Here is an 18,595-nt window from a genome sequence, read left to right as displayed (position 1 = left end):
TTCAAATTGCAAGGAGAAAGAGCAAGAGGGTGGGCGAGCGAAAAAGAAAGCAAAAGAAAGAGAGAAAGAAAGGCAGATATATAGTATATGAGGTTTTCATAACCTCAGGGTGCCCCTGAAGCGCTTGGCAGCCAATTAAGTACTTTTGAAGTGTGGTCATTGTTGTAATGTAGCAAGTTATCACAGTTAGTAATCATCTCAGTTAGTGTTGCTTTCATGAGCTCCTGCATAAAGGTCAGCATTTTGTAAAGTCAGACTCTATTCTGGGGAGGATGAGGTCCTTCGGGAAATCTGTCATTATATACATTGATAGCTTGAAAAAGTTAGCTTTTAACCTTTAATATTTCATTACCCGAATATTGTTGAAACAAACATGCAATTATTAAAAACAATACTGTTAACTTCACAAAATTCTTCACTTGGTTCACGGTGGCATCCAAGTGGTTTACAACACAGTAGTCAATCTTATTAGTTATACACTTTATCTCTAAAGCCTCAATGTTATCTAATAACATCGCCTGAAGATGTTTCTTCGTTTCTATGTTGAGGGTCAGTTGTAGCACTATAACTAAACACTTATCAAAACTGCACTCAACCCCGAGTCAAAAAGATCCAGGTTCAAGTCCCACTCCAGAACTTGAGCATGAAAATCTAGGCTGACATTCCAGCATGGTACTGAGGGAGTGCTGCACCATTGGAAATGCCATCTTTCAGGTGACACCTTAAACTGAGGCCCCATCTGCCCTCTCAGGGGGAATGTAGAAGATCCCCTGGCACTATTTCGAAGAACAGGTGGGGAGTTATTATTGATGTCTTAGCCAACGTTTATCCCTCAACTAACATCATAGAGACAGATCATCTGATCATTATCATATTGCTGTTTTTGGGGGCTTGCTGTGCACAGTTTGGCTGCTGCATTTCCTACATTACAACAGTGACTAACCTTTTAGTACTTCATTGGCTTTAAAACACTGAGACTTCCAGTGATCATCAAAGGTGCAATGTAGATGCAAGTCTTTCTTCCTTCTCTTATGGGTAAAGGTGATAGCAGTGAATGCAGTTAGTGATTTCTTTACTAAAGCCTCATAAATACATCCCTCATCGCATGTTGTCTCCAAAATTTGGAACAAAAACGATAATATTTTTGGAATGTAGCTTTCTTCGAATTCTCCAAGAAATAAATGAACTAAGTTTTTTGTTGTATCCAAGGACAAAGACAAAGGCAATCAATTGCTCATATAGCTTTATTGTACTACAGCGAGCACCCCAGATCTGACCTAACTACTCCCGCCCCTCTCCACCAGACCTGACTACCCAATCACTCACCCACCTACCTACTAACCCACACTCTTTCATTGAAAGACTGGAACTTTAAATACTTAACAGAATACGGAAAGCTAGCGCTGTAAAACAAAAAAAGGGGGGGTCTTATGCACTACTCCTCTTCACAAGTCTCTACTGGATACCAGCAGTGAACACACCAGCAAACAGTTAATAATGAATGTCATAGGCAACATTTGATGAATGAATGGCCAGCAAACAGTCAATAATGAAAGTCATAGACAACATTTTCAATGCTTTGCAGTATTTGTTAAAAAAATTTTATTAATTCATGGCATGTGAGCTTCGCTGGCTGGTCCAGCATTTATTGTCCATCCCTAGTTGCCCTTGAGAAGGTGGTGGTATGCTGCCTTCTTCCGTTGCTGCAGTCTATGTGGTGTATGTACACCCACAGTGCTGTTAGGAAGGGAGTTCCAGGATTTTGACCCAGCGACAGTGAAGGAAACGCAATATATTTCCAAGTCAGAATGGTGAGTGACTTGGAGGGGAACTTCCAGGTGGTGGTGCTCCCATGTATCTGCTGCCCTTGTCCTTCTAGATGGCAGTGGTCGTGGGTTTGGAAGGTGCTGTCGAAGGAGCCTTGGTGAATTCCTGCAGTGCATTTGTAGATGGTACACACTGCTGCTACTGTGAGTCAGTGGTGGAGGAAGTGAATGTTTGTGGATGTGGTGCCAATCAAGCGGGCTGCTTTGCCCTGGATGGTGTCAAACTTATTGAGTGTTGTGGGAGCTGCACTCATCCAGGCAAGTGGGGAGTATTCCGTCACACTCCTGACTTGTGCCTTGTAGATGGTGGAAAGATTTTGGGGAATCAGGTGGCAGGTTACGCATCGCACAATTCCTAGCCTTTGACCTGCTCTTGTAGTCTCAAAATTTATACGGCTGGTCCAGTTTAGTTTCTGGTCAATGGTAACTCCCCCAGGATGTTGATAGTGGTGGATTCAGTGATGGTAATGCCATTGAACATCAAGGGCCGATGGTTGGATTCTGTCTTGTTGGAGATGGTCATTGCCTGACACTTGTGAGGCACGAATGTTACTTGCCAATTGTCAGCCCAAGTCTGGATGTTGTCCAGATCTTGCTGCATTTGGACATGGACTGTTTCAGTGTCTGAAGAGTAGCGAATTGTGCTGAACATTGTGCAATCATCAGCAAACATCCCCATTTCTGACCTTATGATGGAAGGAAGGTCATTGGTTAAGCAGCTGAAGATGGTTGGGCGGAGGACACTACCTTGAGGAACTCCTGCAGTGATGTCCTGGAGCTGAGAATACTCCCACAACCACAACCATCTTCCTTTGTGTTAGGTATGACTCCAACCAGTGGAGAGTTTTCCCCCTGATTCCTGTTGACTCCAGTTTTGCTAGGACTCCTTGATGCTACACTCTGTCAAATGCAGCCTTGATGTCAAGGGCAGTCAGTCTCACCTCACCTCAGGAGTTCAGCTCTTTTGTCCATGTTTGAACCAAGGCTGTAATAAATTCAGGAGCTGAGTGGCCCTGATGGAACCCAAACTGAGCATCAGCAAGCAGGTTATTGCTAAGGAAGAGCCACTTGATAGCACTGTTGATGACCCCTTCCATTACTTTACTGATGATGGAGTGTAGACTGGTGAGGCTGTAACTGACCGGGTTGGATTTGTCCTGTTTTTTGTTAACAGGACATACATGGGCAATTTTCCACATAGCCGGGTAGATGCCAGTGTTCTAGTTGTACTGGGACAGCTTGACAAGGGTTGCAGCAAATTCTGGAGCACAAGTCTTCAGTACTATTGTCGGAATATCGTCTGGGCCCCTAGGCTTTGCACTATCCAGTGCCTTCAGCCGTTTCTTGATGTCACGTGGAGTGAATCGAATTGGCTGAAGACTGGCAACTGTGATGCTGGGGACCTCCAGAGAAGACTGAGATGGATCATCTACTTGGCACTTCTGGCTGAAGATTGTAGCAAATGCTTCAGCCTCATCTTTTGCATTGATGTGCTGGGCTCCTCCATCATTAAGGATACAGTATTGGTAGGAGCGACCACTGCACAGTCATTGTGGAGACTAAGTCCCACCTAACATTGAGGATACCCTCCATTGTGATGTGTGGCACTACCACCATGCTAAATGGGATAGATTTTGGACAGATCTAGCAACTCAAGACTGGGCATCCATGAGGTGCTGTGGGCCATCAGCAGCAGCACAACTGTACTCGAACACAATCTGTAACCTCATAGCTCAGCATATCCCCTACTCTACCATTACCATCAAGCCAGCGGATATTAGTGGAGCCTCCTCCCCCGGTAAATTATTTAATTGTCCACCACCATTTGTTTGCTGCTTATGCTGTCTGGCACGCAAGTAGTTCTGCATTACAGCTTCACCAGGTTGCCACTTCATTTTAAGGTATGCCTGGTACTGCCCCTGGCATCCCCTTCTGCACTCTTCATTGAATCAGGTTTGATCCCTTGGCTTGATGGTAATGATAGAGTGGGGGATATGCTGGGCCATGAGGTCCTAATGTGCAGACCCAGATGGGAATTGCCTGGTAAGTTTAAACGTCTAATAGGCAATTCCATGCTTCTAGTGACCCTGTGTGAACATCTCCAGCTCTGAGCAAAAGTCAGAGATTTTGGACAAATCTGTGGGACATACCTTGTTGGTTACCCAGGAAATGTTAGAGAAAAGGATCTGGTTTAACACCTGGGTAACTCCACCACCGTCTCCTCAATCAACCTCCCCTCACCACCTTAACCAAACCTTCAACCAGCACCCCCGATCTGACCCAACTACTCCCGCCCCCCACCCCCCCCCCCAACCCCTTGACCTGACTACCTAGTCACTCACCCACCTACCCACTCACTAATTTATTGAAAGATTGGAACTTTAAATACTTAACAGAATATGGAAGCACGTGCTGTAAATCAAAAAAAAAAAGTGGTGAGGGCGGGGGTGTAGATGTCTTCTGCACTAATCCTCTTTGCAGGTCTCTCGGTCTCCACTGGAAACCAGCAGAGAGCAAGCTTTTCTACATGGTGGATTGGAAGTCAGGCCTTTTTAAAATGTAACCACGCAAGTGTGCAGAATGAAGCCCTTGAGATACTGATTGGAAGATCTGGGCCAACACTTCTTTTTTAAGCTGTAATTTCAATGTCTTTGGCTTGCAGCGGAGTTCCCCTTTAACTTTCAAACAAGTTATTTCTCTTTTATAGGTAGCAAATGTTTCTGTAGCACAGAATGTCCAATCCAGCGCAGACATTCCCTGTTTTTTGTTGATCGTGTAATTGACATACTTCCTAAAGCTCTTTTGTCCTAAGGACCTCTAGTTTTGTAAAAGCATAGATAATTCATTTGATGGGGATATGCAAGTGGATCAGTCCTTTGCTTACCCACAATCCCAATTCAAAAAACTACACTATTTATATATTTTTAAAACAGAATATGATTATTTACTACCTATATATTTGACTATTCTGTTTTAGACAGTTTCTTCCCCTTTGCTCCTGTGCAAAATGTACTTGTTTATAGTTACTGTTCTTGTTTCTGATTTTACTTCTACTTTCACTTCCTTACAATGATGATTTATTTCTCCAAAAGCAGATGTTTGCTCTTTAATTTGATCATTCCTTTTAATTGAAATTCCTAATTCCTCAATTCAGTATCTCAACAAATTTACTGAAGTTGTTTTTCTATATACGTGTCTCAGAGGGAAAATAAAACAGTGCAGACACAAAAGTAACAACTTGTAATTAAACAGCACCTTAAATGGGGAAAACCATGGGCGTCGCTGGTTAGGCGAGCATTTATTGCCCATCTCTGATTGCTCCAAAGAAGCCACCTTCTTGAACTACTGCAGTCACACCAGCAGTGCTGTTAGGAAGGGAGTTCCAAGATTTTGACCTAGTGACAGTGAAGGAACAGCAATATAGTTCCAAGTCAGGATGGTGGGTGCTTTGGAGGGGAACTTCCAGGTGGTGGCATTCCCATGCATCTGCTGCCCTTGTCTTTCTAGGTGGTGGAGGTCACGGGTTTGGAAAGTGCTGTCGAAGGAGCCTTGGCAGGTTTCTGTAATGCATCTTGTAGATGGTACGCACAGCTGCCACTGTGCATTAGTGGTTGATGAAGTGGATGTTTAAGGTGGTGGATGGGGTGCCAATCAAGTAGGCTGCTTTGTCTGGATGGTGTCAAGCTGCTTGAGTGTTGTTGGAGCTGCACACATCCAGCAAAGTGGGGAGTATTCCATCACACTCCTGACTTGTGCCTTGTAGATGGTAGACAGGCTTTGGGGAGCCAGGAAGTGAGTTACTCACTGCAGAACTCTTCAAATAGATGCCAAGATAAAGTTGAAGTTATTTGCAGATGTGATAAAAAGCTTAGTTAATGAAGTAGGTTTTAAAAGAGGGTCTTAAAATAGCGGGGGCAGGTGGACAGTCCAGTGGAGTTTAGGAAGGAAATTCCAGAGCTGGAGGCACAGTCAATAGTGAGAAAAGAGAAAAGGTATGCACAAAAGGCTGTTGGGAACTTTATAGAACTGGAGGAGGTTAGAGATAGGGAGTGGTAAAGCTGTGATAAGAGTTTAAAATACAAGGATAAGACTTCTAAATTTGAGGTGTTAAGAGAATCAAAAGCCAATGTAAGTCCATCAAGACATGGCTGATAGATGAGTAAAACTGTGCAGGATAGGATATGGGAAGGAATTTTGAATTAATTAAAATTTACAAAGAGAGGATGACGGGTGGCCAGCCAGGAAGTGCACTGAAATGTCAAGTCTGGAGGTGACTAAGACATGGAAAAGAGTGTTTCCAGTGGAGGATAGGCTGTGTTCAGTCATTTTAAAAATAGCTTCATCTCATTGCAGTTGTGCTAAATTCCTAAATTTTAAAAATAATCAGTATTTCACATGAAATATTAGCACTAGAATGAAGGCAACACCATAACAGAGGGGACATCATATTCTTATGAAAAGGCATGACGTGAATAAATGGCAATAATGTTCAAAAGTCAAAGCATTGGTTCAAATCAAACTTTCCTATTGCATTAAAACTAAATCAGACATCACACCAAACTATACATGGTCCAACAGTTAACAAGAGTTCAAAAATCAGCAGAAAAGGCTTAAAAATGTTTTCCAACATTCTCAATTTTAATAGCCAATGCGGGCATATAAGAAAAAAAAATTACATTATAATGTACATGTACTCTCCTTTATTGAACAAATTTAAAATTATATACACACAGCTTTGAAATGACATATATACATTTGTTCATTATTTTGGGTAAACTTAGAACTTAGAAGCAATTTGCGTATGGCAATATTAAGAAATAGAAACAAGTTAAATTGAAGGCAACCTCACAGACTCATTTTGAACAGTGATTCAGCAATAGAACCAGACCTGCCTGCACCACTTTCTGTTACCACTAAAAATAGGCACGGGCAACAACTTTGGCCTAAACAAGGCAACACTAACTTATAGATAAGAAAGATTCGTATTAATCTGCGTGTTACGTTATCCACCAACACAGGAAGAAAAAACTAAATTAACTAAATTTCAAATACCTTGTTTCTATCTTCTTGCATCTAGCTTTAAAAATAAAACTCGATCCACAAACTACAAACACTCCCAACAGAGCAGTTTTGAAGAAGTACCCCAGCCACTGATGCAAGCTTCCGTTCAGAGTGAAGGAGAAATGTGATAGGTTGTCAAAGTGTCATTTCACTGACACTGCAACAAGACAGCTGGGTAGTTACAGGCCTTCTAAAAATAACAAAAGAATGTACGCTGAGTTCCAACAGTTGGTGCTTCACCATAACTTTATTTGACTTTATCCTTCCCTTGTGAAGTCATTAAAATGCCATATTTCTGGTGCTTTTATTCCCTTTCAGCGGAAAGGACACCTTCGTAATCATTGACGCTATTTCCATTCAGAGGGAAAACAGCCCCCTCCCTTTTCCTGTTCAGAACGAAGTTGCAACTTTTGTTTATTACACATATAGCTGTTTAACCCTTTGTAGCTCACCACTACTTATTTCACACATTGCAACGTAAACAAAATTAAAATTGTAGTTAACATCGTCAATATTGAAAAAAAGTCCAAATGAAATGAAATTATAGGGATTAAAAAATAAATTGTCAGCTGTAATTACTGAAAATAGTAATAGCTCACTGCAAGCTGACTAATGCGTGATTTTAGAATGGCAGACGCAGAGGGTCCAGAGGAGGTTCATGAGAACGATCCCAGGAATGAAAGGCTTAACATATGAGGAACATTTGAGGACTCTGGGTCTATACTCGATGGAGTTTAGAAGGATGAGGGGGGATCTGATTGAAACTTACAGAATACTGAAAGGCCTGGAGAGAGTGAATGTGGGGAAGATGTTTCCATTAGTAGGAAAGACTAGGACCCGAGGGCACAGCCTCAGAGCAAAGGAAAGACCTTTTAGAACAGAGATGAGGAGAAACTTCTTTCGCCAGAGAGTGGTGAATCTATGGAATTCATTGCCACAGAAGGCTGTGGAGGCCAGGTCATTGAGTGTATTTAAGACCGATAGATAGGTTCTTGATTGGTATGGGGATCAAAGGTTACGGGGAGAAGGCAGGAGAATGGGGTTGAGAAACTTATCAGCCGTGATCAAATGGTGGAGCAGACTCGATGGACCAAATGGCCTAATTTCTGCTCCTATGTCTTATGGTCTTATGCTATGTAATGCATTATTTGGCTTCTATGGGGAAGTTGTATACTTGTTGGCTTGTCCCTTTTTAGCCACAAAGTGGATACCTCCAACAGTGCAACACTCCTGCTATACTGCACTTCAGCAAGTTATTTGCTAAAGTCTTGGAGTAGAGCTTGAACCACAAACTCCCAGCTTAGAGCTGAGTGTTACCACTGAGCAAAGACCGACACTTTATGATGCACAGCAAGATACTCTATATGTAAGATTCACCAGTTGGAGGCAGACAATTCATATTTAGCAGTTCTGGAGGGATCGGTTCTGTGATCTCGTATCACAGTGGAGGAAAACCTGAATTTAGCAGAACTGAAGGTTGTGAACGTCAGGTTTGGCTCTCTGTAATTTCCCGCTTGTCTGCCAGCAGTGACCAGAATTTTTCTCGTTTCTTCTAATAACCTACAATCTTGCTCATTAAGAAATTACCAGTTAAAATACGTACCTGAAATTTCTGAGTTCTAACTTTCATTCCCACAATGCCATAATTTTAAAATATTATTTGGCGGTATGATACAATCTTCTGAGGGGCCAGTTGGGCTGTGCAGTTTCTGTACAGTAGACAGCTTTGTTGTACACAATTCTCAGCTGCATGGGACAGAGGCAGAGCTGAGTCAGGACTTACTGACTCAGCATCAAAGTCTTATGGTTTGTTGTATGTATGGAAATGTATTTTACTCCTGATGTTTAAAATAGCTGCTTGGGGAACTTTATCAGAGAGCAACCTGTTCTACTCTATATGTAACTCCAATATCACACCAGATTTCACATAACTGGCCAGCAGAAAGAGTTCAGTTCATTTCAAAGGCTGGGCTCAATTAGCCTCAGGATAATGAGCTACAGACAGACATCAAGCACCCAGGACAGTCCAATGTGTTATGATCCAGTTAGGAGCCATTCACATTCAACCGAACCTCGTTTTAATCAATAGAACTATGCCACAGGATTTCACATTTATAAACTGTTATGAAACCCAACTTACCTTAATCTTGAGCATGGAGGTCAGGAACTCCTAAGTCCCAACAGTCTCTGGACTTCAGTGCATGCGCAGGCCGGGAGCGGGCTGCACATGCACAGTTCTGCATCTCTACGTTCTTAAGACCCAGAACAGGCCCAGCAGAACAGGCTTGTCTGCACATAGAGAAAAAGGGTGCGAAAACCCAGGTCAGGTGACCGAGTGGGGAGCGCCATGGCCAGCAAGCGTCCCATGTAGGGAACAGGGAGAGGTCTCAAGAAGTGTTCCAGGCAGGGGTTAAGGGAAAGAAGGACAGGAAGAGGTCCAAAAAAAAAAAAAATTCCAGGTAAGGGACAACGACAGAGGACAGAAAGCAGTCCCAGTTGAGTTAAAAGAAAGCAACAGAGAAACAGGCACAAGTTAGGGAAGCACTACAGGAAGTAGACTTTAACTGAAGTGGGCCTTTGAGGCAAAGGTACCCCGCCTTTAGAGTAACAGCACTCTGCATGGCACAGCCAAAGATCTGAAGCTGTGCCTGTAATTTGGTGCTTGGGTGAATGATATCAGGGAAGGCAAGAGTGAAACCCTGGAGATGGGCTGTCGTTGATGCCATCCAAGTCTGGTAATTGAAGAGGGCTCAGGAGAAGCCCTGAAGATTCAAGGCAGCAGCCAAATGTTAGCAACTCCATGCTGCAGGCTGTTGGGGCAAAGGTACCCTTTTGATGCAGTTGTGTTCTGCTTGGCACGGCCAAAGCGAGTTGGTGCTCGAGTGTACTCAGGAATTCAGGGGAGCATAATCTTGGAAGGAGATAATGAAACCCTGCAAAGTGGGCAATCATTGAAGCTGTATGAGTTGGAGAGACTTTTGGAGAGAATTCCAAGGCAAGATCTTCAAAGGTGAAGAATGGAAACTCATAAGGGAGAAAAAGTTTCAGTGAGACTGGTTGACTCTATTGACTGACGTTGCTGAGAAATCCATGGACTCTGTCTTGGTCACATCTGCCATTTATTGTGTAGTGTGGTGTGTTTGACCACACACAGTTGGCTTTATACTTCATTTTAACCCTTAATGTTAAGAGTATAAGGTAGATATTGTAAATTTTTAATCTTTCTGAGCTTGTATAGTAAAGCTTATTTTTGTTTGTTCAAAGCTCTTGGAATCTTGTAGCTTTCTGCACTTCGTAAGTGTCTTAGATTTCAAACTGTCTACTTTTAAAAACATTATCGGTCCCTAACTGGTTCTCAACAATAACTTGGGATCAGGCCAAGGATCGTATAACAAAAACAAACTCTATTGTTCATAAAAGACTTCAACAAAACAAGCACTATTAACTTAATGGTATGGTCTATAACTATATACGTTATGCACTCAGTTTTACTTCCTACTGCCCCAAGAATTCTCTTAGACTTTATGATATCTTAGTTATTTCTTTCTTTCTGTTGGGACCACCCAAAAGTATACCACAGTCCATTGGAAACTATTTTTAATTCTCCTCAGTTCCAACTATTCAGAGGTAAAACTTTGTGGAAACCTCAATCTCTTGTTCTAGTTACTTTTCCAATTCTTTCAAGCTAATCTTGGAAGGAAGCTGGTTGCCTTCTTTGCCACTGAGCACCACTGTAGATTCTTCCGCTAATTTCACACTCAACAATCCTGCTTCTGTTCCCTCACAAAGTCAAACTGAGATTAAGCCCTAGTCACATTCCACACAGTGAATGAAGAAGTTAGTTTTTTGCTTTGCTTAAAGCTCAGGCCTAACTGTCATTTATTTGGCTGTCTTCTCTTAGTGAGAGGCAAACTGCACACATCAGGCCTGAGCTGCAACTAAGTCTGCTCAGCAGACACCCTGATAAATTGAAACTAGAGAACCTGCCTAAGCTCCAGCATCTCCATGGCAACAGAGTATGTTCTGGGATGTCCTTCAACTGGCCTTTAGTTTAAGTAATCCTACATCTAAAATTCTTTGTTCTAATGAAAGAAATAGATTTCACAACCCTTATTTAACCTAATTTAGTTCCAAGTCCTAAAATAAACCCTTCTCTGGACTGCCATTCCTGCAAGAATTGGAGACATTGCATCTCCAGTTCTTTAACTAAGTAAGCCCACCTGCTGTTTTCTGGCTCTTACCTTTCTAGCTGTTTACCTCTTAAACCTACATGGCCCTAACCTTTTAAGTGCAATAGATTCCATGCTTGCTTTAATTGCATTTATCCCATTTTCTAAAGTAATTCCTAAAACTAAAAGTTACATTTTAAAACACGAGAGCCATGAACAGGATATTCACAATGAATGGCTCAGGGTCACTGTAATATCAGTACCTTCGCCACTAGAATATTGGTCCAGGGGAAAGGGGGAGGGAGAATGAGGGGGCTGAATCGGAGGGAAAGCCGGAGCAGAAGTGGCTCAAGTTGGTTTTGTAGAGCTTAGAGGGGTACTCCTCCATTACCTAGTCCCATATAAATGAGGACAAGCTTACGTCTGCAATCCACTAACGTAGAGCACACTGTTAATGGTTGGAACGTATGTACTGCACCAACTCCAGCCAAATGGAAATTAAAGATCCAATATACACTACAGGACCCCAATTACCATTTTAAGTACGCGAGAAAGGTATATAAGTTTATACACCAGTGTAGATCAGTTTAGCTAAATGGCCTGTTTCTGTAAATATCGCATAATCCTATGTATTGGTGTTACGACTGCTTCTAATTTACCATCACTGCCCTCATTGGGACTGTATGACTCCAAAACATGATCCACCAGTGGTGGATCTAGATGGTGGGAGAACATTTTTTTCTGACTGGAGAGTCTAGAACTCAAGATAAAGTGTCAGCGATTTAAGCCTAAACTGAGAAAAAAAAGTCTTCATTCAGAGATTGCAATCTTAGATATTCTCTGCCCCAGAGCGTCATGGATGCTCAGTCGTTGAGTAAACTCAAGATTGAGATAGAAAGGTTTTTAGACACAAAGGAAATCAAGAGATATGGTGGAAAGGTGGAGTTGAGGTAGATGATCAGCCATAATCTTATTAGCCTGGATTCTGTGATAGTAATAACAGCAAAACTGCCAGTATTTGTTACCTTTACCCCACTGAAACCAAGAAACAACTTTTGGAGTCCACACTTGCATGGAATAATGCAGAAACATCAGCTGTCAGTGATTCTACACTTTTTTCCTTATTCATTCACAGGATGTGAGCTTCGCTGGCTGGGCCAGCATTTATTGCCCGTCCTTAGTTGCCCTTGAGAAGGGGTTCCCCACAGAGTGTGCTGTTAAAGTACTCCGCAGAATCAAACACTGAATTAAATGGAATTTACAAGAAACTCTATTTTTGTTTTGTTGTCTCACTGCAAAAACCCTCAAAAGAGTTACATCTTGTTGAATGAGTCATGGCTGGATTTTTAAACAGCGTGGTAACTTCATAATTATTTCTGAACACCCGGTTCGACCCAGAAAAGCTAATTATATATTTGTAACATGTCAGAAACTCCATATGTTTTGAGAACAAATTTATCTTTTAGTAAAAAGTTTGTTCATCCTTGTTTTAGCTTCTATCTTAATCCAATCATTTATTTCACTATCTGAAAATGTAAGTGCTTCAAAACATGGTTTGCTGCTTGTGAATGCTTCAATTTGATGAGCTCCTTACTTGCTGGCTGACATCATGTTGCTGCACACCAAGACATCCCACTGACTTGGTGCCAGATTTAAGCTGCGTTTGAGAAAGGGGGAATCCACACCACAGAGGTTGCTAGATATTTGTGGGCAGATTTCTTCAAGGCAATGATAAGAACTTTTGCTTCATTGCTGACCTAAAATCCAGGTCAGTGAATTACAAACCAGGCTTGAGGTGTCTGTTCGAGCTCCTATTTCTCCAGTTCTTTAATTGGCCTATCACCTGACTCAGGAGCACTTCATACATGCAGTGGTGGATCCAGCAGCACACAAGCACAGTCACAACAGCAACTGGTGGTAAACGTAATTGGCTACCACGAGGGGACACTGCTGCCCCATTTTCTTTCTCCACACGTGAAGCCTGAAAATTCAGCACGTTGACTCTGCTGACCTCAGTGGTGTCCTAGGAAGACACTCAGTTGTATCATGGCATTCCAGTGGCAGCCTGCTCCTACTGCTCTATAAACCAGAGAGCTGAGGACAGTGTTTGAAAAAATGGTCTCCCCTCGATGCAGCACCAAAGTAAGGGCCTCGGAAAACTACATTTTGGAAAAGGAGCAAAGTTGTTTCCCAGTTAAGTTGAAGAGCCTCACTCACACATGCCACAGAGCCCCTGTAGAGGGCGCACACTGGAAAAGACAACAGATTACAGGAAGTCACTAAACAAAAACAGAATTACCTGGAAAAACTCAGCAGGTCTGGCAGCATCGTCGGAGAAGAAAAGAGTTGATGTTTCAAGTCCTCATGACCCTTCAACAGAACTGAGTGAATATTAGGAGAGGGGTGAAATATAAGCTAGTTTAAGGTGGGGTGGTGGGGGGGGGGGAGAAGTTGGGGGGGGTGTGGTTGTAGGGACAATCAAGCAGTGATAGGAGCAGATAATCAAAAGATGTCACAGACAAAAGAACAAAAGAACAAAGAGGTGTCGAGGTGGTGATATTATCTAAACGAATGTGCTAATTAAGAATGGATGGCAGGACACTCAAGGTACAGCTCTAGTGGGGGTGGGGTGGAAAGACTAGCAGGGCATAAAAGATTTAAAAATAATGGAAATAGGTGGGAAAAGAAAAATCTATATAAATTATTGGAAAAAACAAAGGAAGGGGGAAGAAACGGAAAGGGGGTGAGGATGGAGGAGGGAGTTCAAGATCTAAAGTTGTTGAATTCAATATTCAGTCCAGAAGGCTGTAAAATGCCTAGTCGGAAGATGAGGTGCTGTTCCTCCAGTTTGCGTTGGGCTTCACTGGAAAAATGCAGCAAGCCAAGGACAGACATGTGGGCAAGAGAGCAGGGTGGAGTGTTAAAATGGCAAGCGACAGGGAGGTTTGGGTCATTCTTGTGGACAGACCGCAGGTGTTCTGCAAAGCAGTCACCCAGTTTACATTTGATCTCTCCAATGTAGAGGAGACTGCATTGGGAGCAACAAATGCAGTAGACTAAGTTGGGGGAAATGGAAGTCAAATGCTGCTTCACTTGAAAGGACTGTTTGGGCCCTTGGACGGTGAGGAGAGAGGAAGTGAAGGGGCAGCTGTTGCATCTTTTGCGTGGGCATGGCGAGGTGCCATAGGTGGGGGTTGAGGAAATCACTGCCTGACAAACCCAAACATTTCTGTGGACAATTATCAGCAGTGAATAAAGTGCTATTTCTTTGCCATTGAAAGCAAAATCTGGGCCAAAATATTTAAAATGAGGAAAAAGCAATTCCCGTACAGTGGCAGGTAAAAAAAATTATTAAAAATATACGTTCTGAGGTTGGTGCCTCAGTATTAAGGAAGCGTGTTATATTTTTACCTGCGAATGATATATTTCATAAATTTGTTGTGCTTCCACAACGGGAGAACCTACCATTACTTGTAGGCTTCAGTGAAACATCAGAACCCACCCCAGGTCTAGGACTATGTAATAGTAACGCCTGGGAGTTCTACTAGTCAATGTTTGGATGGAAGTTTCTAGTCTATCATACTTGAGGCATTATCCTTTATTACATTTATAAACGTATATTCTAAAATAAAGCTAATAATTTCACAATATTTTCTGATGTTAGGAAGAAGACAAGTAGTTACAACTGCCTGCCAATCTAAGAGAAACAATGCATAAATGGAATTAGGTTGTAACTGACGAGGATGTTCCAGGGATTGGACCCTGTGGCCACTAAATGAATTTTACCTGAGCAGCCAAACACATCATGCATCACGGGATATTAAGCTGTTTTTATAAAATTGTGCATCAGCAGAAACACCCTGGGCAGTGCACAGGAGATTCCATAATATATTAAAAAGGGAAGAAAAATACCAGTCATCTCAGCTCCAGGACATCACTGCAGCAGTTCCTCAGGGTAGAGTGCTCAGCCCAAACATCTTCAGCTGCTTCATCAATGACCTTCCTTCCATCATAAGGTCTGAAGTGGGGATGTTCGCTGATGATTGCCTGATGTTCAGCACCATACATGATTCCTCAGATACTGAAGCAGTCTATGTCCAAATGCAGCAAGATCTGGACAACATCCAGGCTTGGACTGACAAGAGGCAAGTAACAATCACACCACACGTGTCAGGAAACGACCATGTCCAACAAAAGACGATCCAACCATCGCCCCTTGACGTTCAATGGCATTGCCATCACTGAATCCCCCGCTATCAACATCCTGGGGGTTACCATTGACCAGAAACTGAACTGGACTAGCCATATAAATACTGTGGCTACAACTCAGAGGCTAGGAATCGTGCAACAGGTAACCCTGCTCCCGACTCCCGAAAGTCCATCCACCATTTACAAGGCACAAGTCAGGAGTGTGATGGAGTACTCCCCACTTGCCTGGGTCAGTGCAGCTCCCACAGCATAAGAAGGTTGACACTGTCCAGGGCAAAGCAGCCCACTTGATTGGCACTACATCCACAAACATTCACTCTCTCCACCACCAACACACAGTAGCAGCAGTATGTACCATCTACAAGATGCACTGCAGGAATTCACCAACACTCCTTCAACAGCATCTTCCAAACCCATGGCCACTACCATTTAGAAAGACATGGGCAGCAGGTAGTTGGGAACACCACCACCTGGAAGTTCCCCTCCAAGACATTCATCTTCCTGACTTGGAAATGTAACACCATTCCTTCACTGTAGCGGGGTCAAAATCCTGGAACTCCCTTCCTAACAGCACTGTGGGTGTACCTACACCATATGGACTGCAGCGGTTCAAGGAGGCAGCTCCCCACCACCTTCTCAAGAGCAACAAGGGATGGGCAATAAATGCTGGCCTAGCCAGTGACACCCACATTCCATGAATGGATAGAAAAAGAATACCATATTCTGAACTCTAGTCAGTGCACAAGGCATAATAAAATAAATTTATAACTACCCATAATTTACCAGCAGATGTCTCCATTTGATGTTAAACTGCTTCTACGCTAAACTCAAGAATGTGACTTTAGATATCCAAGAAAGATTTTGTTTGATTCCCCTCCCTTAAGTAATTGGTGACCTACTTTTATGCAGATTCAACAGGATCAAGTTGGTGACATCTTTGGGTTTCACATCCCCCACTCTACCATGACCATCAAGCCAGGGGATCAACCTTGGTTCAATGAAGAGTGGAGGGCATGCCAGGGGCAGCACCAGACATACCTTAAAATGAGGTGTCAATCTGGTGAAGCTACAACACAGGACTACTTGCATGCCAAACAGCATAAGCAGCAAGCGACAGACACAGCTAAACGATTCCACCACCAACAGATCAGATCTGAGTCCCGCAGTTCTGCCACATCCAGTTGTGAATGGTGGTGGACAATTAAACAACTCACTGGAGGAGGAGGCTCCATAAATGTTCCAATCCTCAAATGATGGGGGTGCCCAGCACATCAGTGCAAAAAATAAGGCTGAAGTATTCGCAACAATCTTCAGCCAGAAGTGCCAAGTGGATGATCCATCTCAGCCTCCTCGGGGGGTCCCCAGCATCACAGATGCCAGTCTTCAGCCAATTCAATTTACTCCATGGTGATATCAAGAAATGGTTGAAGGCACTGAATACTGCAAAGGCTATGGGCACTGACAATATTCTGGCAATGGTATAAAAGACTTGTGCTCTACAACTTGCCACGCCCATAGCTAAGCTGTTCCAGTACAGCTACAATACGCTTGGCCTAAATAGCCAAGTGTTTATGGTACTGGGTTTGTAACCCCAAGATCGAAAGTTCAAATCTCATAATGGCAAACTATGAAACAATGTAATTTCATCTGAAACAGATGGAAACGGGTTTGTACTCGAAAGAGTTACAGCTACAATACTGGCATTTATCCAGCAATGTGGAAAAATGCCCCCAGGTGTGTCCTATACACAAAAAGCAGGACGAATCCAACCCAGCCAATTACCACCCCATCAATTTACTCTCCATCATCAGTAAGCTGATGGAAGGGGTCATCAACAATGCTATCAAGCAGCACCTGCTTCGCAATAACCTGCTCACTGATGCTCAGTTTGGGTTCTGTCAGGTCCCTCAGCTCCTAACCTCGTGATTGTCTTGGCTCAAACATGGACAAAAGAGCTGAACTTGAGGAGATGGGGTGACAGTGATTACCTTTGACATCAAGACGACATCAAGGCAGCATTTGACTGAGTGTAGTATCAAGGAGCTCTTGCAAAACTGGAGTCAATGGGGATCAGGGGGAAAAATCTCCACTAGTTAAAGTCATACCTAGCACAAAGGAAGATGGTTGTGATTGTTGGAGATCAACCATGTCATTTCCAGGACATCACTGCAGGAGTTCCTCAGGGTAGTGTCCTAGGCCCAAACATCTTCAGCTGCTTCATCAATGATCCTCCTTCCATCTTAAAAAGGTCAGAAGTGGGGGTATTTGCTGAAGATTGCACGACTCCTCAGATACTGATGCAGTCTATATCCAAATGCAGCAAGACCTGGACGATATCCAGGCTTGGGCTGACAAGTGGCAAGTAACGTCAAGCCAAACAAGGGCCAGGCAATGACCATCAAGAACAAGAGAGAATCTAACTATCACTCCTTGACATTCGATGGCATTACCATTGCTGAATTCCCCACAATCAGCATCCTGAGGGTTACCATTGACCAGAAACTGAACTGGGTTAGCCATATAAATACTGCAGCTATAACAGCAGGTCAGAGGCTGGGAATCCTGTGGCGAGCAACTCACCTCCTGACTCCCCAAAGCCTGTGCACCATCTACACGGCACAAGTCAAGAGTGTGATGGAATACTCTCCACTTGCCTGGATGTGTGCAGCTCCAACAACACAAGAAGCTTGAGACCATCCAAGACAAAGCTTGATTGTCATCCAATTCACAAAAATTCACTCCCTCCACTGCCGACACAGTGGCAACTGTATGTACCATCTGCAAGATGCACTGCAGGAACTCACCAAGCCTTCTTAGAAAGCACCTTCCAAATCCACAACTGCCAACTACTAGAAGGACAAGGGCAGCAGGCACATGGGGACACCACTAACTGGAAGTTCCCCTCCAAGTCACTCACTATCCTGACTTGGGAATATATTGCCATTCCTCCACTTTTGCTGTGTCATAATCCTGGAACTCTCTTCCTAACAGCACCGTGGGTGTACCTACACCACATGGACTGCAGCAGTTCAAGAAGGCAGCTCACCACCACCTTCTCAATGCCAATTAGGGATGGGCAATAAATGCTGGCCTAGCCATATGCCATGAATGAATTTTAAAAAGCGTTTCTTTTCCTTCAAACTAAGGCTACTGCTATTTCCAAACGGTAGAAAATTCATATTGCACAGTTCTGGCAAAGACAGCATAGTCTTTTGGTAACAGTTGCACAATCATATGTTTTCCACATTCAAAATATCTTGCAAAAAATATTCAATGCATTTAAGCAGAGTTCTATTGTACAATAATTGTATTGTTAAGTAGAGATTTATT

At 43.0% G+C, this 18,595-nt stretch overlaps 1 protein-coding gene across 11 annotated transcripts in view; it reads right to left on the bottom strand.

Moving 5' to 3' along the window:
- Nucleotides 1–18,595, bottom strand: part of myo18ab (myosin XVIIIAb) — a 272,295-nt gene that overhangs the window by 188,897 nt on the left and 64,803 nt on the right. For 5 of the 11 annotated variants that reach the window (XM_041198051.1, XM_041198055.1, XM_041198057.1 and 2 more), the window contains exon 1: nucleotides 6,879–7,023. The exons of 5 other annotated variants lie outside the window; for them this stretch is intronic. Coding sequence is in view for 1 of the 6 variants with exons in the window: in XM_041198061.1 (XP_041053995.1) it covers nucleotides 6,879–6,899 (21 nt within the window). In the remaining 5 variants the exon portion in view is untranslated. Of the gene's footprint in view, nucleotides 1–6,878; nucleotides 7,038–18,595 lie in introns of those variants that run through there. One more of the 11 variants, XM_041198061.1, reaches the window with a different exon arrangement.

The sequence above is a fragment of the Carcharodon carcharias genome, chromosome 10 (assembly GCF_017639515.1).
Source record: "Carcharodon carcharias isolate sCarCar2 chromosome 10, sCarCar2.pri, whole genome shotgun sequence".
NCBI classification, from domain to species: Eukaryota; Metazoa; Chordata; class Chondrichthyes; order Lamniformes; family Lamnidae; genus Carcharodon; species Carcharodon carcharias.
This window is presented reverse-complemented; position numbering and strand designations above follow the sequence as displayed.